Genomic DNA, 26500 nt, shown 5'->3' on the forward strand with positions numbered 1-26500 from the left:
TCACACAAACATGTATATAATTATCAATCATTTTGCCCAATGATTGGAAATATTTGTTATGGACCATTTTAGGGCTGTGAACACTGATTTGTGCAGAATAGATAATACTTTGGTAAATGAGTGAATTTGCAAACATTATCAAGCTTACAGACAAAAGGAGTTCTGCAGATATGATTTCATTGAATTTCTGAGCAGTATTTCATAAATCACTATTAGTTAAATACTTTAAAATGGTAACATGAATTATGAAAATCTAAAATTATTGAGACTAGATGAGGAACAGTATCTCATTTCCATCTAGGCCCATGTCAGTCTTTGCTTCCTATTCCCTTAATAATTTCATATAATTATTCTAGTTTAAATACCACTAAAAAAATTATTCGGCAAGCGTAAAGCAATGATTTAATTTTTTTTTAAATCTCGTGATATCTATTGTGACACTTTTGAACAAACTGTTGAGACTCTCCCTTTTCTTTCTCCGTTGCAGTGGAGAGAAATTAGGGGTTATATTTTAGGAAAGTGTATTCCTTGCACTTACATACTCGCTACTTCTGTCACCTAGTGTTAAATTTTATTTTCCAGATTTTCTTTCAGATGTCCATACTTTGTGGATCAGGCAGCATCTGTGGGGGAAACGGATTTACGCCATTTCAGATCAAGACCCTTGATCCGACCCTTCTTCAGAACCTGACCCAAAATGTTGCTTATCAATTTTCTCCACAGATGTTGCTTGACCAGCTGAGTTTACAAAGCACTTTGTGTTTTGCTCCAAATTTGCACATATACAGTTTCTACATATACATATCTCTGTGGTTCATACTTTGTTAGCATCCAGCTCATCCCAATGTAGACCTTGCCCAATGTTCCCAAAGATATGCATCTCTTGCAATCTGAAGTCGGTTTTCCCCAATTCTAATGCATAAAGTCTGCACAATTGCCACTCCTCTAGCATTTCACTGACTGATGTGAATTAAGAAGACTCTGATAGGGAATTTGACCTTTTCTGATCTATCGTTGCACCACTGAGCCAATCTAAATATTAAACTTGATTGTAAATGTACAGGGAGAGCAGCATTTGATAAGTTATAATTAACTGAATTATTGGGAGGGCGGGTATTTCTCAGAAGTAATGGTTTGGACATAATGTCGAATAAAAAGGCTGAGGCTCACAGCACTTTGCTTGCCACTGATCCCACACATGATAAAAGTTTCTGCAGCTTGAGAAAGGTCAGAGACTAAATGCTCCTGTCACGTGTTAGAAATGTGGCGCAAAAGCTTTACAGTGCCTAATTTATAAGGAAAGGATAGCTTCTGCAAATAATTTCTCACTGGTGGACTTTACGGATGGTACATTCAGGCTTAGTCGATCGTTGTACGAGTGCGGCTGTCAATAAATTCTGTCCCCAGGTCTTTAATATTAAATGTCTCATTATTGCACTACATTGTGATTAAATACTTTAGAATAAATGCATGCTAAAACTTTCAGATATGAAATAGGATTTATGTTTTATTTGCACAGATACAAAAATGCACGATTTTTGTTTCATCAGGAGCATTTTAACCCTATTTCCAGTGGAATAAACTGTATGGTTGATGGCACGATCCCAGCGAGCTCAGGACTTTCTAGCTCTAGCGCACTGGTTTGCTGCGCAGGTCTCATCACCGTGATAGCGAATGGAAACGTCCTATCAAAGGTACTGTGTAACTAATATGAACGTCACCCCATCCGCGGTTTATGAGAGAGTTGACCAATGAGCAGCATTGTACACTGGGCTTTTGATACACTGGGCATGGCATATTAAGGGCACCTCACAGAAAGCAGTAACTGTATTTGGTGATGATTGAGTGGAGTCGGAGCCCTTTGTGGTTAGGCTCTGGCGGTAAGTGGCAGCCCTGTTCACAGAAAAGCTTTGATATCCAGCAAAGCCGCCACATGTTTCCTCCACCCCATCGCCATCTACACCATTCCCCAGTTAGAGACTGTTAAAACAATTTCAAGGAGTTTCAATGTTTGAATATTTCTGATTGAAAAGTAGAGGAAAAGGGACTTTTGGGGAACGATAATTTTTCAGATAATTGAGCTAATTAGATTTCATCCTAACCAGTAGGATTTAATTAGATTTAATCGTATCTAGTGATTTTAAGTGTTATTGAATGCTTGGGCCCTAGTGGTTTTGTACATTTTTATGGCTGTGGTAGTGTATATTTATAGCAAACACTTCTCGTGTCCAATAACAGAATCAGACATTCAAAGAAAACAGATTCCAGACCCCAAAATAAATCAATTCCCCCTGGTCATCCAGGTAATGTCATTTTTGTGTTGGCTTAATAGCAAAAACAAAATCTGTTTTGCAAGAACCTTTTGTGACATTGCGTTGTTGTGCCAGCTCTTATCCTTAACATAATAGAAATATGAAAAACAAATATTAATTCGCACAGAAATATTGACCACCACCTTTATCTTCCAAGATTGACTCCAGATGTAATTTCCTGTCTTCTGTTGCCAAATCTACTTGCTCTACATTTTTTTTACTTGGTGATATCTCATAATCCCTCTCTCGTCTTTCCATAATGAACCCTGGAGACTTGCTCCTTCTTCCTGCATCTTAGATCCAGACATTGGAGTCATTTATTTTAAGCCTCGGCATGGACTAAAACAAGAGTAGGTATTACCACCTATACAGCCTTCGTGAAGGTTATATTAATTTTAAACTGTGAAAGGGATGACCATGTATACGAGGTTGACGGGCCACTGCTGCAGATAATCAACGATGATCTTCGAAGAGTACAGTGCAGAAACAGGCCTGATGGCCCATGAGCCCATGTGGGGCGTACAGCGGTAGAGTTGCTGCCTTAAGGGCCTATCCCACTTTCACAATCTAATTCGCAACCTCTGCCGAGTTTGCCCTTGACTCGTACTCACAGCATGGTCTTCACGAGGTCGTAGGAGGTCGTAGGTACTCGTGGCATCAAGTAGGTCGGGGCGTTTTTTTCAACATGACGAAGGATGTCCACGAGTAAAAAATGTCGTGAATTAGGTCGTGAAAGTGGGACAGGCCCTTTACAGCGCTTGCAGCGCCAGAGACCCGGGTTCGATTCCTACTATGGGTGCTCTCTGTACGGAGTTTGTATGTTCTCCCTGCGTGGGTTTTCTCCAAGACCTTCAGTTTCCACACACTCCCACACTCCGAAGACGTTTAGCTTTGTAAGTTAGTTGGCTTTGTATAAATGTAAATTGTCTCTAATGTGTGTAGGTTAGAGTTAATGTGCGGGGATCGCTGGTCGGCGCAGATTTTTCAGTGGATCGAAGGGGCTGTTTCCGCACGGTATCTCTAAAACCATAAAATTAAAAAACTAAAAAGGTCTATACCGAACATGATTCCAAGACCAACTTTTACCTGCCTGCACATAATGCATACCCCTCCATTCTCTGTATATCCACGTGCCTACCCAAAAGCCTCTTCCATGCCACTAGTGTACCTTCCTCCACCACCACACACCAGTACTGCCTTCCAGGCACTCACACCCTCCGTGTAAGAATACCCGCCCTAGACGCCTCCTTTAAATTTTGCCCCTCTCAATTTAAAGCTGTTGTCAAATATGCGATAGTTCTGTCCTGAATGAATTTTCTTTAAACAGTTTAACATATTTATATGCACTCTAAATTGCAATGAAGAAACTGGAAGAAAATTAAAACACCCCAAACAGATATTGCTGTCTTACAATTGGGTTACAGCAGATTCTTGTGCTCATTTGATGAAATGACTCAAGATTTGTCCTTTCTCTTCGGGGTGAGACAAGTGAATGATCATTCTTTGAACCACAGATTTTCAGATAGACAAATGGGAAAGATAAAAGAGATGATGAGCAATGTCCCCATTTTACAAACATTACCAGGTAACATTCTGCAGATTTGTTGTAATGGATTGGAAATCCGCAGAGGACCAGTTAGTGGTTGAGGAGAAAGGAAGCTGCTGATGTTTCTGCCTTTAATTCAGGATTCCAGCATTTACTTTACTTTGCTTTAAAAAGGTTTTATTAACTGTTATGATATTAAGATCTTGCATGAAAAACATACAAGTGCCTGAAGAGGTAGTTGAGACGGGTACAATAACAACATTTAAAGGCACTTGGACAGGTACGTGGATAGGAAAGATTTAGTGGGAATGTTGAGATAATGAACTGTAGATGCTGGTTTACCAGGGTAAGACACAAATGCTGAAGTAACTCATCGGGTCAGGCAGAATCCCTGAAGAACATGGATAGGTGATGTTTCGGCTTGGGATCCTTCTTCAGACATTGCAGGGGTTGGGGGAAAGAAAACTGGAAGGGTCAGAGAGGAAATAGGGGGATATTTAGAAGGATATGGGCCGGATGCGGGCAAATAGTTCTAGCTTAGTTGGGGCTTCTGTGATGTATGATTTTAGGTGTTATGCAGTGTTAAAGTCTCAGTGAAACTAGCAGACTTAGTTCTTCAGCTGCAGCTGAAATAGAAGTCGCAAGTGCAAGACAATGGTACATTGGGAATATAATATGGGAAAACAACCTATGCCGCCCGATACAAATGATGCACGTTACGTAGCGGAAATGATTGAGGGATGAGAGTAGTTTCCACAGGTGGGAACATAAAAACAGAGTGAAAAAGCAGCAATGAAGGAGGAGAAAGGAGAACGCTTCTGGAGAAGAAGTGGGAGAAATACTTAGTTGTGCCAGGGTTATGAAACACTTTTATGTAAGAGGCCCCTTGGCTGAAAAACATTGGAAAGCCAGTTTAAAAAAAAATAAATAAAAAATTCTAATGTATAAAATTGGACAAATGCTTTCAGCAGTACTGCGTATATGTTTTAAACGTGGATGGATTTGAGAATGGACCAAACATTACCTTATTTTCAAACTATTCATTTTTTTATGCATTCTGGACAAACTTGTATACGTGGTATTCTGTTGCACAAGAGAAGCAGTCTTTGTGTCAGGTTTGTTTATTTCATAACACAAGTGAGAAATGAAGCATGTTGAAACCAGATTTGTGGCAAATCTGCATTAAACGCTCTGAGCCATGCATAGTAGAGACATGAGAGCAAAACCTATTAGAATAGATAACATCGTTGCTTAATTCTGGTGGCTATGATGACAACCAGATAACGTCTGACAAACGTCCCAGCTCCTGATGAAAATAAGTGCCATTACCGTACAACATATGTGAAATAACAGGAAATTGGAACTTAGCATGCAAAGTTGAAGCAGATGGTGACTTTAATTAGTCTCGTGTATAATAGGAGCTAACTGGTTTTAGGCTTACCCAGAAGTACTTTTCCTGATTTATATTTATACGGCACGCTATTTTGCTCCATGCAAGACCAATAATAGAGCTCGTACTAAATTGTGTTAGACTTGAATTTTTAAAATAAATAATATATTGTTTGCAACAGCAATTTGAATTTGAATATTATAAACACTATTAATCTCATGGGTATAATAGAATGTTTATTAATACTAACAGATGTCAATTGATTTTTTTAACCTATCAACATTTTATACTTTTGAGAGGATTACTTGCATGTAGATGGAAGAGGACAGGAATAGATGGAAAGTTGACATTGCAGCGCTTCCATGGGATCTCTGTTAATTGCTTTCTGCTGAAATGAATGGTATAATTTCCTAGTATTTGGAAGCAAAGTTAATGAAATGTTTGGTTTGGCCTTCTTGCCTTAAGTGTCTGTCCCACTTACACGATTTTTTTCGGCGACTGCCGGCACCCGTCATAGTCGCAGCAGATCGCTGAAAATTTTCAACATGTTGAAAATCCAGTGGCGACCAGATAAAGGTACGACTCTTAGGGCGACTACTCACGACCATACAGGCGTCACGTGTTTCCAGTTCTCAATTGAGGTCGCATTCCAGACCCCAATGACCTATTGAGTACTGTGTTTAGTAATCTGTTGTGCTGTAGCAAGTAAGAGTTATATTGTTCCAGTTTGGTGCATGTGATAATAAAATACTCCTGATTTCCGTGCTGGTGCTGACTAATACAAAATTATATCGCTTTTAGTTTTTATTTCAATTACCACACTGGAAAGAATTGTATAAAAATAATAAATATGAAATATTTACCACTAGCTTCCAAATGGATATCTCTTCAATTGCCCTCTTTAAATTGTCCACATGCTTCATTGGTTACATTTAGATTTTGCTCTGTGTGTGCGTACACACAGTCATGAGGAAAATTGTAGGATAACGCAATTACAGTGTGAACGAATCCAGCAAAACAGTGGGTGGCCTTGTTGTTTTGATTATTATCTACTGCACGAGGGAACAGTTCATCTCTGTATTCAGTGGTCATTGTCATTGGGGAGAACGTCTTGGCAGATTGAAAGCCCCAGAGAGATGTATTTTTTAATATGGAACTGGAGCAGTCTCGGTATTTCATTTCATTCAAGTTAATATTGGCCAGCCAGACCTCTTTACACATAATAGGAAGTTTTCTTAAAACTTTCCAGCCTCGTTGCTGGTCATTTATCTGTATTTTTAAAGATTGCGTAATACACTTTTTTTAATATCTCTTTTTGAACTGGTTAAGCCAATATTTAAAATATTAATTGAAATATATAAACAGTGGAAAAAAGGAAATGCAGATGTTGGTTTCCAAAAAATAGGAAGATAAATTGCTGGAGTAATTTTGCGGGTAAGGCAGCATCCCTGGAGAACATGGATAGGAGATGTTTTGGGCTAGGGCTCTTCTCCAGACGGATTGAAATGTAAATGTAACATATATTTTACTTGTATACATGCAAGTTTAATTAATTGCAATCTACATTTGCTTAGTTGTCATTCTTCTAGACGGGTATTACAAATTTTAATCCAGAGCACAGGCGTTTCAGTTCAATTAAAGAAAATCTGAAATATAAAGATGGCAATATTAGCTGTATAAAACTAAAATGCTGCAGATGATGGGAATCCGAAACAAAGTTAATGTCAGCAAAAGTGACTACTTAAATTATCATGTTTAAGAAAGAACTGCAGATGCCGGGAAAATCGAAGGTTGGCAAAAAAGCTGGAGAAACTCAGTGGGTGAGGCAGAATTTATGGAGCGAAGGAATAGGTGACATTTTGAGTCGAGCCCTTTCTTCAGACTGATGCAGTCTGCAACTTAAATTGTCATAGTGATCTATGTGGTTTACTAATGGCCTTTTATGAAAGAAAATATGACCAAACTTATTCTGGCCTATATGTGGCTCCTACCAACAGCAATATGGTTAATGCATGAAAACTATCAGGAATGGACAAGCTGTTAAGAATAGGCAAAGAAAATACTAAAAAGGGTAGTTGATACTACTCTTTGGCGAGTTGCACATTAGAATAAGAAATCAAAATTGTGAATTGATACCCAATTGCCCTGCACTTACACAAATGTACATGCAAGGATAATTTGCTGGAAATATTATGATCTGACCCTACTGAATAAACCATCTATGGTGTTGAGGGCTTATGCCACAATGTTTCTGACTGCCCCTGACATTTAGAAATGTTCAAAAACAAAATCAAATCATTAAAACATTATTTGGTACGTTTTCTTAATAAAAGCTCATAAAATCACATTTGAAATAACATTACATCTAATTGCTTGTAATTTTATTTTCTAAGTAACTGCTTTTGGCTACTTTCCATGCAAATGTGAAATCTGTATTCTGATGTATGGTCTCATTATTCAGAAAGACTTGTAGTGTGGTGCAAGGTCTGTGAGCAGAATTTCCCCGCTCAATTAAGGTGGTACAGCGGTAGGGCTGCTGCCTTGCAGCTCCAGAGACCCGGGTTTGGTCCTGACTACAGATGCTGTCTTTGTGGAGCTTGTACGTTCTTCCTGTGACCGTGTCAGTTTTCTCCGAGCACTCCAGTTTCCTCCCTCATTCGAAAGACATGCAGGTTTGTAGGTTAATTGGCTTCGGTAGATTGCTCCTAGCGGTCAGCATGCAAATGTGGAATAATATGGAACTAATGGACTAGTGTTCGATGGTCGACGTCAACTCGGTGGTTCGAAGAGCCTGTCTCTTCGCTGTATCTCCAAACTCTAAAAATTACCAGGGAAAATTATGGTAGAAGCAAATTCAAATTGTACATTTCCAGCAACTTCTTAAAGTTTACAATTTAGTTTTGCCTTCAGTTTGTTTTATTGCAGCCATTCCACTTCTTTGCATATTGTGGTTTTCAACTTTGGTCAATCCCCAATCACATCACTGATTATTCCTTGTTTAAGAAGGAACTGCAGATGCTGGAGAATCGAAGGTACACAAAAAAGCTGGAGAAACTCAGCAGGTGCAGCAGCATCTATGGAGCGAAGGAAATAGGCAACGTTTCGGGCCGAAACGTTGCCTATTTCCTTCGCTCCATAGATGCTGCTGCACCCGCTGAGTTTCTCCAGCTTTTTTGTGTACCTACTGATTATTCCTTTATAGTTTTAATCAATAAGCGACACAAATTGTGATTGAAAATGCAAAGGTTTACTGGAAATTAACCATTGAGCTGGATCTGATTTACAATCTTGTAATCAATTTGGGGCAGCACAGTGGTGCAATGGTAGAGTTGCTGCCTTGAAGGGCTAGAGCACTGGATTCGATCCTGACTATGGGTACTGTCTGACGGAGTTTTATGTTCTCCCTGTGACCGCGTGCATTTTCTCCAGGTGCACCGGTTTCCTCTCACTTAACTGGTTTGTAGTTTAATTGGCTTCTGCAAAATTGGCCCTATTGTGTAGGATAGGGCTAGTGCATGGGAGATCGTTGATCAGCGCGTACTTGGTGGGCCAAAGCTGTTTCCCTGCTGCATCTTTAAACTAAACTAAGTCAACAGTTTATTCCTGAATCAATGTATTCTTTTTCCACTATTGACTGATGTGTAGACTAAATATGTGTAATTATTCTTTCCAATTTATTTATAGATAGAACTTGCAGAAATCTGTGCAAGATGTGAGCGCTACATTGGGACTGAAGGTGGTGGTATGGACCAATCCATTTCATTCTTGGCAGAAAAGGGAATGGTAATCATTTTATTTAAAATTCTGAGATACATCAGTACTTGCATGAAGTGATTACAATCCTCTGGTTATAATGCTTCCTTCCCTTATTAGGTTTGAATTGAAGTTGTTTGCTTATGATTGCATAAAGTTTAATTTCATTTGCAAATCCTCAGCAAATGAAACACTTGATTCTCAAGCATACAAGACAAAATAAAATTCAAGCATGGGCTTACAAGTAGCAAATAACATTTATTTTGCAAATTTGCCCAACATTGGTCATCTCTAACATGAAAATCTAGTTACCTACTATTGCATTATCATTGCTGAGTCTATCATACCCGTTAATGGATAGACACATAGTGTTGGAGTAACTCAGCGGGTCAGGCGACATCTCTGGGGAAAAGGAATAGGTGACTCGAAGTGTCACCTATTCCTTTTTTGCAAAGATGTTGCCAGACCCGCTGAGTTACTCCAGCATTTTCTGTCTATCTTCGGTATAAACCAGCATCTGCAATTCCTTCTAAACATACCCAATAATAGAAATGAAAAGTCAGAAGATGCTCAGACCATCCTCTTCAGATATGTGTTGCATGTCAGGTAATCAGTTTCTCCTAAAATACCCTAATATCATTAAGTACATGAGAGAGGTTTCACACAAAGCATGGAAGTATCTTGGGATTGGTGTATGAACATTTTTTTCACCATATTGAGAAAAGATCGAGACATTATCTGCATGTTCTCGATCAGTTACTCTTAGAAATATAGCAGAAAAAGTATCCGGAAGCACTCTTAGATGTAGAAACAAGGAACTGCACATACTGGTTTGCAAAAAAGGACACAAAGTGCTTGAGGATATGCACTGTTATTCTGCTTCAGCAAGTACTAACATGTATTTTCAGAAGATTTCTAGCATTGGTCTTTGTGAAATATTCATAGAAGGGATAAGTTCATGAAGTTGGTAATTGTTTGGTAGCTGCGGTGAAGAAAGCTTTGCAGCTGAACTGGTAATAAATGATTGTCCAGAGAAATGACGAGTAGGTTTAAGGAAGGAACCATCAAATTCGAACGATGTTCACAAGCTTTATAAGTGTGTGTTCATATCATTGGAAAATTTGCCGTTGATTCCATGGTCTTTCCATGTAGCAGGCACATGAAAGTGAAGTCACCGTGCACTGCATGAAGATTTTAGTGTTATCATGCTCATCTTTGAAGGTGGCCTGTCGGTGACAACATGCTGTGATTGCTTAGTAAATTTGAAGGACGGATACTATTTTATGAAGTGTTTATCCTTGCAAGTTACCATGAGTGAAATAGAATCCATGATGAAATGTCATTAGACCATGTACAGTACATGAATTTCACACGGACTGACAAATGATAATCTCTAAACCGCTTGCTGAGCAGCATTTGCTTTTAAAATTGAATTATTAACAACTAGTCAAAGGTCCCAGGAGGTTGCAATAAACTGGAGTTTAATTTGTTTATTTTATTTTCCCTCTGGTAGTCTTCAAAAGATTATTATGGGTGATCTTTGTACTGGAATGTGCAATAGTTTTTGTACAAATGTACAAATTAATTATTTAATGCAATTGCAGTACCAGCAGTGACTGAGTAATATACGCATCCCTTGGTTGGTACACAATTGGGATCTTCAATAGAAAGATTTCTGGAGTCACAATTACCCTATTGTAAAAGATTTGGCAAGTTGTACAACAGTAGGACATTCTGCCAACTGAAAGCGTCCCATCTACAAACCTTGCAATCATGGTACATTTCTTTCATGTTTTTAATTGAGATCCATGCAGTGCGTGATCTTCGAACATATAATTTAAATCACATGGAGTGGAACGTTGGGTCAGCTGAAAATTTACAATTGCCTGGAATACCCATGGCTGCCAGGAGCCTCGAAGTACATCTGTTCTTTGCCCATGTTCTTATTCAGATTCAGAAGACCAAGGATATGTGGAAAATAAAAAACAAAATTTTTCCAGTTCTGCCAAAAACTTGTCACACAAACATCTTTTTATTTCATTCTCTGTTCTTCGACTGAAAATGCTGACTCATGATAACATGATGCAGTGCTCGTGCCTAACTGCGCTGTTTATTCTTAATGTACGAGTGACTTGGGAGCCATTTGACCACATAGGGCATAATCATGGTCTCTCTTTACAGTTTAAGCAGAAGGTAATTGAAAGAAAACCAGAGTGGAACTGCCACAGCCGTCCATGTGTACTGAGGCCATTTGTATCAAAGGGAAGTAATTGCGGTATGGACATGTGCCATTACAGCCCAGCCAATCCATATGAATGTTCTTCCTCCACCCAAGCAATAACCAGCCAGACTTGTTTTCAAATCGCATTATTTCCCGTTGCCCCAGCCTCTTATCGAACTGAAATGCAGACATGGTCTCTGCTTCAATCATTGACCTTTGCGATTTCATAATTTTCTCTTTGTAATTTTGTTCTTCTCTGTCCCAAATTATTTATGCATAATCATGTTTCAATGCTTTCATGTTATGCAAATTATCAAGTGGCCTTCTTGACATCTCTTCATATTCGTAAACATCTCTGAAATCACTACTTCATTTATTTTGTTTTAATGAAAACCGACTTGCTGGCCTTATTCCTGTCCAATTTTTGATTGGCTAACAGAGAGCTAGTCAACGTGAAATTATTTCCTCATTTTGTTCTCGTTGCCTTTAACCTTTAAGGGAAATGGATTATTACCATGAAATACTCTGAGCCATGGTCTACAAATATTGCAGGTGCGTGCGATATTGTTGTTCTGTAACGCAAAGCTTCGTACAGGTTGGTCTAAACATACATGTCGAATGGTGTTACCGGTTACATATCTACAAATGACCATTTTATCTTTCATAGGCCAAGTTGATTGAATTCAACCCACTCCGTGCCACCAATGTAAAGGTTCCAAACGGAGCAGTTTTCGTGATTGCGAACAGTTGCAAAGAAATGAATAAAGCTGCAACAACTCACTTCAATATCAGAGTAGTGGAGTGTCGAATTGCTGCAAAGGTATCACTGCTCAATTTTATTGCTTTTCCTGACAAACAACAGTTGTATGTTATATAATAATAATTTCTCATGGTATTTCACATGGTATTCCAAAGAACAGCACTACATACTCGTATATGGTATCGGTAATTTGACCCATTGACTACATTAGTTTTTGTGAACTACTAGTTTAGCTAATGGCTCAGAATTTGCCATGGAGTAAAAACTGAGGCAAACACCTTTATGTGAAAGAAGTCAAACTGAAATGTACACAATTAGTTACAAGTATATACGTCTAGTTAAAAGACAAAGCTTTGTACGCTCGTCTCCCATTCCTGGGTCCTTCCCCATCTCTCTTTTCCAGCTTTCTTCCCCCTACTCCATCAGACCAAAGAAGGGGCCTGACCCCAAACTTCGCCTGTCCATTCCCTACACAGATGCTGCCTGATCCGCGGAGTTCCTCCAGCACTTAAATGAATCGGTAAAGGTTTGACAAACAGAATATAAGATGAGAAAGTGTGAAATTGTCCATTGTAATAGGAAAGGGGAAAAAAAACATGATCTAAATTATGAGAATTTGCAGAGGCCTGGGTGGAGAGGGATCTGGGGTCTTCGAAGATGTCTTCAACTTTATCGTCATCTTAATGTTCACCAGTCCCTCACCAGTCCTTTATATAACTTCATCTTCATCAATTCTTAGGGATCAAGGATGACACACATCCACTCTGGCTTTGTGGGTTCTGTAATGGGTAACGTGGTCAACTTTTCACAGTACATGAGCCATAAAAAGTAGAATGCAGGTTCTATTGGGAATTAGGGAAGCTAAGGTGTGTGTGTTGTCCTCACAAAAATCCAATAATTATGACCCAGTCAGTTTACTACAATCATCATCAAATTGTTGGAAGATGTGGTTGCCTTCTTGGGACTCTGCAAGTTCACCTAATTTAGAGAATATACTATTGTTTCCTTTCTTGTCAATATGTACAATTTCACCTTTACCTGCATTCCATTTGACAAGAAGTGTTGCTGTTGAAATCCACAAATTGAAGGCATGTGAATGATGACAGAATCTCTCTACCCTGAGATTTTCTAGTAGTTCTGGACAATTCAGAAAGGACCCTTAAAAGTGAGTTTCACAGTGGTAAGATGAAGTTTTCTGTGAGACCTGTTCTTTTCTAGCTCTAGGTGCCTTTTGTTTGCTTATTAGATTAGAGCACAATTGATGATTTTGCTTTCAGTGCTCGCCATTGAAAGATGGACGGAGCGAATGGTATTCTTAACCTCCTCCTGAGATGCTCATCAATACATTTCTCAGTCAAATGTAGACACAAGGAACTGCAGATACTGGAATCTTGCGCAGAACACACAGTGCTGGGTCAGGTAGCATATCTGGAAGACATTTTGATTTGGAGGGTTCAACCCGAAACATCACCTATTCCTTTTCTCCAGAGATGCTGTCTGACCTGCTGAGTTACTCTAGCTTTTTGTGGTTACTATCCTCCTTCAGTCAATCTGTTTAACTCCAAATAATATCAAGAAACAGCTGGGTGTATGGGATGTAGTATATGTCCTCTCTTCCCCCCCCCAACAGCATAAATGTGGTGCTCCAGAACAAGGAAGATGCTCAGCTAAACTGCTCAGCACAGCTACAATATTGACATCTGCCCAACAATGTCCTGGCCACAAAAAACTGGACACATCTAACCCAGATAATTATTAATGCTTGGCTCCATACACAATATTATGAATGATTTGCCATTTTGTTCAGGAAAGAGTTTGCTTTGCCTGTGCTAATGAGAGTTTCTGCAGCTCTGACAGTCTGTGCGCCTGGTTCCTCTTGATTTGTTAATGATGACAGAGTTCTCAGATGAGCAGTGGTTTGCCACATACTGTTCACTGATTTCTTATTTGGCAAATCTGATGATTTCATCAATTTTCTAATGGAATGCATATATTAGGAAGGGAGTGCGTGCACTTTTTCCCCAATGGCTGCATTCCTGGGAATGTTAAGCCTCATCCTAACCTTTCAACAATGTTGTGGCATCCCATTAACTTTCAAGTGTACATGATCGTTGGCAAAACAACATGCAGAGAGCTGCCAGACAACCCGAAAGTTGGCACAATTAATTTATCGTGCATTAGTTAACAGCACCAATGGGCTATCATTAATTAGACAGAGAGTGGGAATGTGAGGTTGTAGCACAAGAGGCACAGAGAGAACATCGACACCCACTTGACGTCAGTTTGAAACCCATGAATCAAGATGATAGAAAATATTAGACACTTGCCTCTAGAGAAATGTGTTTGGATGGATCGCCTGGAACTGAAATCTTGATCCTTTCTGCATATTTTGGGTTGCTGTATTATATTGTTCTGGTAAGTATTCAAAATGCTAGCAGTATGATTTGTGCAGTGTCATAATTCTCTTGGATGAGGTGCCATACACGAACTGTGGGGGGAAATAAATTAGGAAGGTTGTAAAGAGCATGCTGACAGTAATCGTAATATCAAAGGAGAAAAATTGGGAAAAGCCCAGTCGATATAATCCATGTGAGCCAGATACAGGGATCGTTCCCAGTGAATTTGTAGAATAATTAGTCTCTTTCTAATTCTCGACTCAAAGGCACCAATGGGTTTCATTTATGTAGCACAGTAAATTGCTTTGAAGGAACAGTTATCAAACAAAACAATGCCAAGCACCTTGGAGAGATGGCTAAGTGTTTAAATAAAGAGGTGCTTCACAAACTTACTAAAAAGGGTCTGAGAAATTTGTGGCCGAGTTTCACAACTTCTGATTGAAATAATTGGAAACGTGGCTGTCAATGATGGAAAGATGAGAAATGGATGAAAAACAGGCTAGAAATAGGAGAAAGCAATATCTGTGGCTTCTAGGCTAGAGAAGGTTACATGGTTAAGCAGAGTGAGATTAGAAAGGAGCTTTTAAACAAGGTGAAGATTTTTTAAATTATGGTGTTGCTTATATAGAGAACGAGCTAGTTTTGGCACAGTGGCACAAAGGGCAGCACACTGATGCGGTTGGTAGAGTTGCTGGCTCGCATCGCCAGATAACTGGGTTTGATACTGACCTTGGGTATTGTCTGTGTAGAGTTTGCACGATCCCCCTGTGTCCGCGTGAGTTTCCTCCTGGTTCCCCGGTCTCCTCCCATATACCAAAGGCATGCAGGGTTTGTAGGATAATTAGCCTCGGTAAATAGCCCCTGGGTGTGTGGGGAGTGAATGAGAAAGTGTGGGATAACATAGAAATAGTGTGAATGCGTGATCAATAGTGGCATGACTATGTGGGCCGAAGGGCCTGGTTCCGTGCTGTATCTCTGAACAACCAGTTAGGGATAAGCTTGCATTTCTGGAGATGAAGAGCTGAAGGCTAGCTTGGTGAGAATTAGAATGTAACAGGCTGCTGGTAGCAATGTTTTCTTTCCTCAGAAATCTTCCTCCAACAGTTAAAATCCTTTTCCAAACATTTAATAATCTTATTGATTTGTGGAGTGTGAATTATTACTTCATAACAGCATGCCTTTTCCTTTGCTAATCAGTCCAGCGTCCTAATCTAATGGTATAAATGTTATTCTAGTATGAAAAATAAATAAGCAGCATGGTTGCTACATCTCACTTTGTGCAACTTCAGGAGGAGGTATTTTTATTCTGCTTTTGCTACATCAAGTTGTGGCTCCCAATACTACAGGTAAATCCATAACGCCATGATAATGTCCATGTGAACATTCTTTCTTTATGTCTGAAGGAGGGTCTCGAACCGAAACGTCACCCATTCCTTCTCTTCAGAGATGCTGCCTGTCCCACTGAGTTACTCCAGCTTTTTGCGTCTATCTTCGGTTTAAACCGGCATCTGCAGTTCCTTCCTACACATTCTTACTTTATACTTGGTTAACTTAGTGAGACAAATGGCGAGTGTGTTTATTGAGAGCCAATAACTCTACTGCTTGCCCAATCTACTTTTCTAACAGGGGTACTGAATTAAAAAATATATAGAATTATCCCTCTCAGATAAGCCAGAATTATAAAATTATTCCCGGCTTGAGTATACAAAGGATATATAGACAGACCATAGAAAGGCTGCAAAACAAATTGCTGATGCAATGAATAGAAGCTTAGTTATGTGGTGGAACAGAGATTAATCTTATAGATATCTTAATGAAGAGGTTTGGAGGGTTCTAGAGGAGGAGACGGCTGCAACGGACCTTTGTAGCCAACTACAATACAATACGGCTTTATTCGTCACATTGCACATCAAGTGCAAGTGAAATGAATTTGCCAGCAGCGATACAATGATAAAGAACACACACAAACACACTAAAAATTTAATACAAACATCCACCACAGCATTCATCAATGTGGTGGAAGGCACAAAATTTGGTCAGTCCTCCTCCATTTTCCCCCGTGGTCGGGACCTCAATCCTCCGCAGCCGTCGCTGCGGGTGTACAGATGTGCAGACAGGTAAAGGCACAGTTGTGACTGTAAAATGACACCCAAATTCTCCTGTCACATCAGTTTGCGCTGTCAGTGGGTCAGGCTGTATCTGTAGAGAGGAATGGAATGACAACGATTCTGCTTCAGATGAAAGGCCTGGACCTGAAATGTCACCTGTCCATTCCCTCCAGAGGTGTTTTCCTGACCTGCTGAGATCCTCCAGCACTTTGTGTTTTTAATCAGGACTCCAGCATCTGCAGTTCCTTGTTTCTCTGTGTAATATTAACTGTGTGCCTTCTTTTGGTATTTAGGTCCTAGCAAAAGCTAAAGGGCTTGAGTGGCAGAAACTTTTAAAACTGGGAGACTTGCAGCATGGACTTGGAGTGGATCTGGAGACAATGCTTTCAACTGTGGAACAAGTGCTGCACCCGGAACCTTACAGCAGGGAGGAGGTTTGTCAGTGCCTTGGTATAAGCCAGAAGGAACTATGCAACATTCTCACTCAGAACACACAGGATGGTGAGTCCCCGGTCAAACTCTGACTTGTATGTTATGTCCTGAGCTTTGTTTTGTAGGCACACAGGTCCAGAGGTGCTGGTCAAATCTTGTTTAATAGCATTCTTTTGGTTTGGAGAGTCATGAGTAACTAAATGTGTAGGAAGGAACTGCAGGTGCTGGTCGACAGATAGCACAATGGGCTAAGAGTTCGGCTGGCAACCGGAAGGTAGCCGGTTCAAATCCCGCTTGGAGTGCATACTGTCGTTGTGTCCTTGGGCAAGACACTTCACCCACCTTTGCCTGTAATGGAATGTAATTACGGCGGCAGGCGCGGGCACACCGCGACGCCCTGTGTCTCCCTTTCAAGGGAGATGCTAAAAATGCATTTCGTTGTCTCTGTACTGTACACTGACAATGACAATAAATTGAATCATTTCATTTTCATTTCATTTACACTGAAGATAAACACAAAATGCTGGAGTAACTCAGCGGGACAGACAGCATCACTGGAAAAAATGATTAAAAAAAATATATATTTCTTCTTCTCGTAGAAGCGTCACGACCTGAAATGTCACCCATTCCTTCCGTCCAGACATGTTGCCTGTCCTGCTGAATTACTCCAGCATTTTGTGTCTATCTTCATGAGTAACTAAATATTGCAACAATCTTGTTGCATTCCTATCATGCTATTTATTATTTCACAAGCAAAATATTCAAATTCACTTAATTCATCACATTAAAAAGTAAAAGTGAAAAACAAATGTTAAAGTATTTATCAAACTTTGTAACAACGATTTCTAAAAAAATCAGACTCATTATCTATATCATTATATTTATCAATGTGTTTAATGCACTGAAGGTCATGCAATTTATTGCAATCTGGCCTCTATCCTGTTTCACCATTAAAGTAGATCAGAGCTGATATCTTAATTACATCTTGTATGGTTTCATAACTTTTAAAAATTTTACCGAACAAGATTCAGTATTGGTTAGGAAATGTTGGCTTAATATGCCTTATAAGCTTTAGTTGCGTGCGTGTGTGTGTGTGTGCGCGCGTGTGGATAGGGAGTTGTGGTTAGAATACAGGATTGAGGTTCCCTTGTAGATTCCCCTCACCTGAAGTGTGAATAAATGATTTGAATATGAGCCACAGCAGTGAGAACTTGCATGTGTCACCATTAATGATAACTATTCATTTGATTATTTTGAATTAAATTTTCCATCTGCCATGGCAGGATTTAATTATGTTTTGAGATCAATAGTCCAGTCCTCTAATGCTAGTCCAATAACTTAGCTATTGTGCTTTCATTCCCATTAGTTTTTCTTTGTTTTGTCTAATTTTCTGCATTTTAACGTGAATTGCACTTTCTAATGTTATAGATAAATTATTACATTGAGCAGCACAGTGCCGGAACAAGTCCTTCAGCCCACCATGTCTGCGCCGATCTAAACTAATCCCATGTGTCTGCAGATAGTCGGTGTCCCTGTATTCCTTGTCTAAATGCTTCTTAAACATTGCTGACGTATCTGCTTCTACCACCGGCCCTAGCATTGTGTTCCAGGCACTTGCCAATCTCTGTGGAAAAAAAAAACTTGATTTGTACATCTCCTTTAAAATTTCACCCTCTATCTTAAACCAATGCCCTCAAGTATTTGACGATAATACCCTGGGGTAGAGACTCCAACCATCTACCCTATCTGTGCTTCTCTAATTTCATATACCTCTATCAGGTCAATTTTGGATGATCAATCAGCCATGATCATATTGAATGGCGATGCTGGCTCAAAGGGCCAAATGGCCTACTCCTGCACCTATTTTGTATGTTTCTATAATTTAGCCTTTAATGCTCCACTGAAAACAATCCAAGTTTGAGAAACCTCTCCTTGTAGCTAATACACTCCAATCCATCAATATCCTGGTCAACTTCTTTTACACCCTCTCCAAAACTTCTACATTCTTCCTAAAGTGTGGCTAGCAGAACTGTACACATTACATCAAATGTCACCTAAGCTGGAACAAGAATTCCCAACTTTTATCCCCTATGACCTGACAGATGAAGGATAAATATGCAATTTACCTTCTTTGCAACTGTAGCCACTTTCAGCACTTTCGGACTTGTGTCACAAGATTCCTCTGTATATCAATGCGGCAAATATTTAAATAATTAAGTTGCAGCAGTAAGAAGAAATTATCTCTGTTTGCTTGTTGTATTCACAACATTCTGTGAAATCTAACCTTGGGCCATAATTGCTATGAAAATAATTGATATCACTTTCGCTTTTGAGTAGAATTAAGCTGATGTGAGGAAGACCATGGAGCAATACAGCACAGGAAAAGGCCCTTCTCTCTACTTGGTGACTGCCGATGTGAAGTTATCATTTAGTACCATGCTTACTTCCCCTGACACAAGTAACTGCAGATGTTGGAATCTTGAGCAAAAGACAAAGTGCTGGAGGAACTCAGCAGGTCAGGCAACATCAGTGGAGGGAGTAGACAGTACTCGTTAGAACCTCACTTACTGCCTCTGGCTTCATATCTTCCTTTGTCCTTGAGTGGTCCCACCCTCACCTCAGTTACTCCCTTGTTCTTAACGTATGTACGAAGTTCCCTGGGATTCTCTTTTTAGTTAAACCTGCAGAGCACATTTCATGGCTGCTTTTAGCCTTCCTGGTACCTGTTTAAGCTTTCACCTGATTCCTTTGTGTTCCTCAAAGGCATAGTCCTATTTCAGCTTCCATAATCTCCATATACTTCATTTTCTTTGTGATTAAATTTCAACGTCTCTCATCATCCAATGTTCCTGAACTTTGCCATCCACACCTTCCTCACAGGAAAATGTTGGTCCTGAATTCTGACCAGCTGGCCTTTAAATGACTTGTGTGAAGAAGGGTTACTACAGTCTGATGAAAGGTCCTTACCTGAAATGTCATCTGTCCATTCCCTCCACACCTATTCCGCTGAGTTTCTTCTGTACTTTGTGTTTTTGCTCAAGATCCCAACTTCTGCAGTTTCTTGTTTCTTCATTCAAATGTCGATATTTTACCCATTAAATCATTCAAATGTAATGCAGGTAAACACCACCAGGCGGCATTCATTTAGGAGATTGTTGCAGACTTGTTTCATCAATTTAAAATCTCATCCCACAATGTTACTGAAACATTCTACAATATCTGACTTAAGTTTTTGAAATGCTTTAACATTTTTATGCAAGTAGACATCACAACCATACCATGGCAGTACTACCTATTCGGGAAAAAAAACGATGTGTGGGCAGAGCAGTGATGTACATGGTAGAGCCACTGCCTCACAGCGCCAGAGACCTGGATTCCATCCTGACCTTGGGTGCTGTCTGGGTGAATTTGTACGTTCGCCCTGTGACTGTGTGGGTTTCCTCTGGTTTCCTCCCATATTCCAAAGATGTGCCAGTTTTCAGGTTAATTGCCAACTTCTGTGAATTGTCCCTAGTGTGTAGGATGCAAAAATGGTTTGGCTTGGGAACTGGTGTGTGGGTGATCACTGGTCGGCTTGAACTCGGAGGGCTGATGGGCATGTTTCCATGCTGTGCCCCTAAACTAAACTAAACTAAGATAAAATGATTCATTCATATTGTTCTTTGGCATTAGTTCATCAAAAAAAATGTTGGTCTGTATGCTTGGTAACCTATTTTTCTTTGTATAATGCCCTATCATATTGATTGCTGATGCAGTACTCCTACCATTTTAATCATGATTTATTTGAAAGGAACCTTGTTGATGCTATGAAACGTCACTTAAAGGTATTTTCCTAAACTTCTAAATCCTGATCAAAAGTAGTCAGTAGTTGTTTCTAGAAAATTGCTTTCTATTTTTGAAAATTGATTTAATAATATGTAGGTAATGACTAATACCAATATGTAATAAGTAAAACTATATTGCTGATATAAGTGATATAATCATTTATAGCAAAAACAGTCACAGGCAGTGGTGGGTGGGTGGGCCATACAATTAATTGATTGTAAATCTGCTCGAAATGGTGTAAATTACTGAGAATTGTTTGTTTTGCACAAATTTTCCTGATATCTCTTATAGTAATGGTTTAAGTGGGAACAAAATGAAGTACATCTTCTTCATAACCAGAATGGTAGGATGACTCTTTTAAAAAAAAAAAAAAAAAAAAATTAAATTAAAAAAGAAAAGACAACTGGCTGACCTACCGAGCTGGAAGAATGTTGGTCTTAGTGTTAATGTCAAGGGTTCTTTGCTCAGGGTGAAGGCAAGTTAACATCTGTTGCATTCTGCGGGAAGTAGGACTGAGACGCTCCTGTAGAAGAGCATTCATTGTCACAACTGATAGAAGCAGAATTAGGCCATTTGGTCCATCAAGTATACACCGCCATTCAATCGTAGCTGATCTATCTCTCCCTCTTAACCCCATTCTCCTGCCTTCTCCCCATAATCCTTGACACCCATAGTGGTCAAGAATTTATCTAGCTCTGTTTTAAAATTCTTCCAGCACAATAGGTCAGGCAGTTGTCTTTTTTTTTTTAAAGAGTCGTCCTCTCATTCTGGGTTACGAAGAAGATAAACTGTATGCTTTCACTGAAGTAATGAATCAGTCCTTAAGCAGAATTTCAATTATTGTTTGTATTTGCAGTTGTTTTTCATAGTTTTATTAATTGATGGTTTAGTTTAGTTTGGGGATACAGCGTGTAAATGGGCCTTTCCGCCCACCGAGACATGACAACCATTCACCATCAGTGCACTCGTACCCTGGTATCCCACTTTCAGATTCTACACACTGGGGGCAATTTACAGAAGCCAATTCACCTACAAACCCACATGTCTGGAGTGCAGAGGAAACCGTAGCACCCGGAGAAAACCCACGCGGTCCCAGGGAGAACGTGCAAACTCCACGTAGGCAGTACCAATAATCAGGATGATGCCTGGGTCTCTAGTGCTTTTCCATATTTTTGTTGTAATCCCATAAAGTACCAAACACTCACCGTTTGAATCAAAGTTATACCTTTTAAAAAATATATTGAGAAAAATAGATTTTAAAAAAGATCTTGAAATGGTATGATAATAAATAACGTAAGCTGCTTAATTTAGTGTGAGTTCTGTACTAAATCAATGCAAGTAATCTTTATGCAAGGCATAAGAGCAGCGCTATCTCTCACCGTTCATGGTATAGTAGATATACAAAGTTTACACCTAGTATTAGATGGTGAGTTTTTATTTAAAAGCAATCATCAAAAATTCTTTCAAAACAATTGTATTTTATTAAAATGAGTGTGGCTACAATTGACAAGGATGATTACAGAGTAATAAGTATGAGGTTATAAGTTGCAGACTGTGACTTCTGGGCTGAACTTGGTTTTTAAAGGGGAGACAAGATTAGCCAACGTCTAAGTGAAGGTATAATGCCGAAGAGACCCGTGTGTCAAATGTCCTCCGTTCCATACTTGGTAATTGCTGCTGACTGCCAGGTGATATCTGTTCTCCATTATCAAGCGCCCATTCTTCATCTCTGAATATAAATTGCCAGCGGGCTGTTGAATGAGTGCCACAGCCAAATGTTGTCAGTGTTGCCTGAAGGCCACATGTTCACACCCTCCTATAGACACACTGGAAACAATTGGAAGTTGATTTTCTTCTCCCCCCCCAACTATTCCCCAAGCAATATCCAAGCCTAGGAGTTCTGCAGTTAATTGTAAGGTCCACTAGCCCACAATCAACTAGGAATGAGAACACAGACGCAAGAGACTGCAGATGTTCAAAACTACTGGAGGGATTCAGCATGTCAAGCTGAATCTGTGGAGGGAAATGGACAGACGTTTCGGGTCAAGACCCCTTCTTCAGACTGCCGGAGTAGAGGAGCGATAGCTGCTAGAAAGAGGCTAAGGGAAGGGATGAGGCAGGAGTTGGCAAGTGATGGGTGGGTCCAGGTAATAAAGGATAGACTGGCAGATGAGTCAGCGGGGGTGAGAAGATTGGTGGAGGAGGAGGGTGGATCAGGTAAGTAATGAAGATCGCTCTTTCATGGATATTTAGAACAGATCACATTATGGCATGCGGATACCACTAAGTTCCTTCTGCAGGCAATTTCCCTGATTTTTCCCAGTCTAGTGGGTATAAGTTAGCTTAACTGCAGTAAATTGTCAGATTCAAATAATGGAAGACTCCTGGCGCTCTTTTTGGTTCTTACCTTGGAAGCATGGAAACTCTCTCCGGTTTCTGCTGCCTCCAGTAACTAGTTTAAAGAATTTCATCCCTAATCTCCTGAATTACCTAGCACAATTGTTCAAGTGATTATGAATTGTATTTTAGACCTCATACACCAATTCTTCATCATTGAGTAAAAAAAGAAATGGGCTGGGGGAACTTGTGTAGGAAGGAATTGCAGATGCTGATTTAAACCGAAGATAGACACAAAATGCTGGAGTAACTCAGCGGGACAAAAGGAATGGGTGAGTTTTGTGTCTAGACCATTCTCTCTACCTGATACATCATCCATTCCTTCTCTCTAGAGATGCTGCCTGTCCCGCTGAGTTACTCCTGTGTCTATCTGCTGGTGGAACTTGGCGGGTCAGGCATTGGCTATGGAGGTAATTAGCGAACATCAGACTGAAGAGGGGTCATGGTCCGAAACGTTGCCAGTCCATTCCCTCCACTGATGCTGCCTGACCCAGTTCCACCATCACTTTGTGTTTTGCTTCTTATTTGGGATTTGTTGGTCTACCTGCCACAGTAAAATTGCATAGAATATAATTTCAACAAATCCTCTAAAGACCTTGATTAGTTTATTAGTGGGCTGCTTGGAGAAATGGTGCTTTCTTGCATCGCGCACAAATATGTACAAAACATGTATTCCTTTGAATTTTCTTCTGAATTCCTTTTGAATTTAGTGTAATTTGGTAACTATTATAAGTCGGTCATAAGTTGTATTTTGTCTGCTGTAGTCTCGCGTGGTAAAGCAAATCCACTTCTACTCTTTAATTTCATTTTCCTAAAACCATTTTGAGAATGGATATTTAAATCCTTCCAAAAATAATATTTGTTTTAATGTTTGACAATTTAAAAATAATGTGGACATCTAGTTTTTTTTTTTCAATTATTTACACTCTGCTTGTAGTGTGTAAAGGGCTGAGCCTATTTCACTGATTTGATGGAATATTTTGGAAAGACAGCAAACATAAAAGGAACATTATTTAGTGTGCAAAGATGCTCACTTGAAGAGAACAGCAAAGAGGCAAGAGGAGTTTAATTCTAAAGCTAGGCCCAGTAAAGAGTGTGCATTTTCTCTGGATTGGACCGTTCCTTTTAAGCCAACCTAGTATTCACTTTAAACCAGATGGTAATACTCATTTAGCAGCTCAGTAGATTGCAGTGTGGTTACAGTAATTCCCGTGTGTGTGTGTGTGTGAGAGAGAGTTACTTCGGTAGTGCATTTGAGCCAGGAAGCCCTTGGCTGCAAAATTACATTTAACTATAGAAGTGTATAGGCGTTCCAGTAATGGCCATCCTGAAAGTTTCACTTTTTTTCTGTAAATAAGTTTATTTACCGTTACGTTTAATTATTTCCCCAACTTAAATACAATGTAAATTTTCCTCTTGCCACACACTACGCTCTTTCCAGAAATTTGACAGACAAAGTATCCCCTGGGCCATGCACGTGTTGTACATTAGTAGTCTTTTGGACTTTGTGACCCAGGTTGGCATGCCTGCCATTCTTACTTCTCGTTTTTTGGAGATGATATTTTTCAATGTAGCACCCCCCCCCCTCCCCCAGGCAACCTGACTGAGAAGTGGAGTTTCTGGGGGTGGGGTGTGGGGGAAGTGGGAGAACCAGACATGTGGCCCTACATTCTGGGACTCGATGACACGGATGTCCCACTTCAATGTCAGTTGTAGTGCGGCATTTTGATCATCAACTCCCTCTCTCAGGTTATTTTGACCTGACAGTAAATCTGTCTTTAAAAAATACAACTTGTCAATGTTCAGGCGGCTTTGAGAAAACTGGCAAATTCTGAATACTTTAATTCTCTAAATACTTTAAAGGCATTAGTTTGATTTTTGGTTTTCCCACTTCTATCAAGCAGCATTTACAATGTTAATTTCAATGATGTTTAAAGAGAAATATGGTGTACAGTTGATGTGTGTTGTTTACTCCAGAATTGCTCAGACTAATCACGCTAAACAGCTTTCATGACCTCCTGAGTAATTTTTGGTTCACGGCCAGCAGTTGGAACACCACCCTGGCCCGTAATGCATAACGTGACGAGAGCACCAAAATCATAAAGTATTTTGAGGTGATCTGGCTTATAAAGCCCTGCGTTACCAAAGGATAGTCTCTGAATCAGTCCCAGCCATTGGCAAGGATGCAGCATTAAAATTAAAACCAGCCATGGCTTTCTTCATTCTTTGGGTTACTACTGTTCAACTGTGATTTACAAGGGTATGTGAGATATGGAAATTTCTCACGCAACTCAGTTATGCCTTGAATGAGTGTGCACTGTGAAATCAGCTCCCCTCGTGCCTGCCTTGCTATTGAGAAATATTTTTATAGAGACAGCATTTAGGGGTAAGTATATCCTGCAAGATTCAGGCTGAACCCCCCGATATTTAGTTTGCTGTTCTGCTAACTAATTTGCAGTCATTTTCAGAAAAGTTGAAGAATTACTGCTTTCATAATTCCACTATTCTTAATAATATCATCTTTGGTTAATTTAAGTACTTTTGAGAAGTCTATTTGTAAATGCCTAATTAAACGATTAAGGTTTTGTTATTGGCTTTTGGGTACACATATATTCCCAGAAGAGAAAGTAATTTGGGAGTAAATTGAAACAGCTGTTAATTTTTCTTTGGAAAGCTTATGTTTTACAGTATGTAATTCAGTGTCCAGAAGAACAGACTGTGACAAAACTAATTAGAAAAGCTATTTTCTGTCTCATTATTTAGCAGTCATAATATTTGAACTCAATATTGGTTATGATCACTTACAACTTCAACTCATTGCTGTCTCTTTGGCCTGCCAGAGTCACTACTTCACAATCTGATATACAGCATATGTATCTTCATTCTATGGAGCACTTGGACATATGGTAAACTTAACATACATTACTGACTTTATGGTAAGAATACAAAGTTACGCACTGCAAATGATTTGTTCTCCCATCGGCTCCCACTACCAAAGTTACCAAATGTGTCGGTAAGAACTGCAGATGCTGGTTTAAATTGAAGGTAGATACAAAATGCTGGAGTAACTCAGTCTGAAGAAGGGTCTGGACCCAAAACGTCACCCATTCCTTCTCCAGAGATGCTGCCTGTCACGCTGAGTTACTCCAGCATATTGTATCTACCAAAGTTACCAAGCTCATTTTTCTACTCTGCCCTCATCTCCCTTCCCCGAATTCCATATTTTCTTGTTATCCTCCTCTTTCCCTTCCATCCTGTTCAGTTCCACCCATATCCCACCCTTTGGCTTTACATTTCACTCCTCCTCCTCTTTCCTTACCTCATACCTTACCTCATTTCCTTTTGGTCTTTGTCATTATC

At 39.6% G+C, this 26500-nt stretch overlaps 1 protein-coding gene across 2 annotated transcripts in view; it reads left to right on the forward strand.

Annotated features, from left to right (window-relative positions):
• Positions 1-26500, forward strand: part of galk2 (galactokinase 2) — a 57369-nt gene that overhangs the window by 22011 nt on the left and 8858 nt on the right. For both annotated transcript variants that reach the window (XM_055661069.1, XM_055661068.1), the window contains 4 exons: positions 1551-1694; positions 8933-9031; positions 11890-12042; positions 16780-16987. In XM_055661069.1, coding sequence (XP_055517044.1) covers positions 1551-1694; positions 8933-9031; positions 11890-12042; positions 16780-16987 — 604 coding nt within the window. The remainder of the gene's footprint in view (positions 1-1550; positions 1695-8932; positions 9032-11889; positions 12043-16779; positions 16988-26500) is intronic.

This window comes from Leucoraja erinacea, chromosome 33, assembly GCF_028641065.1.
Source record: "Leucoraja erinacea ecotype New England chromosome 33, Leri_hhj_1, whole genome shotgun sequence".
In the NCBI taxonomy this organism is placed as follows: Eukaryota; Metazoa; Chordata; class Chondrichthyes; order Rajiformes; family Rajidae; genus Leucoraja; species Leucoraja erinaceus.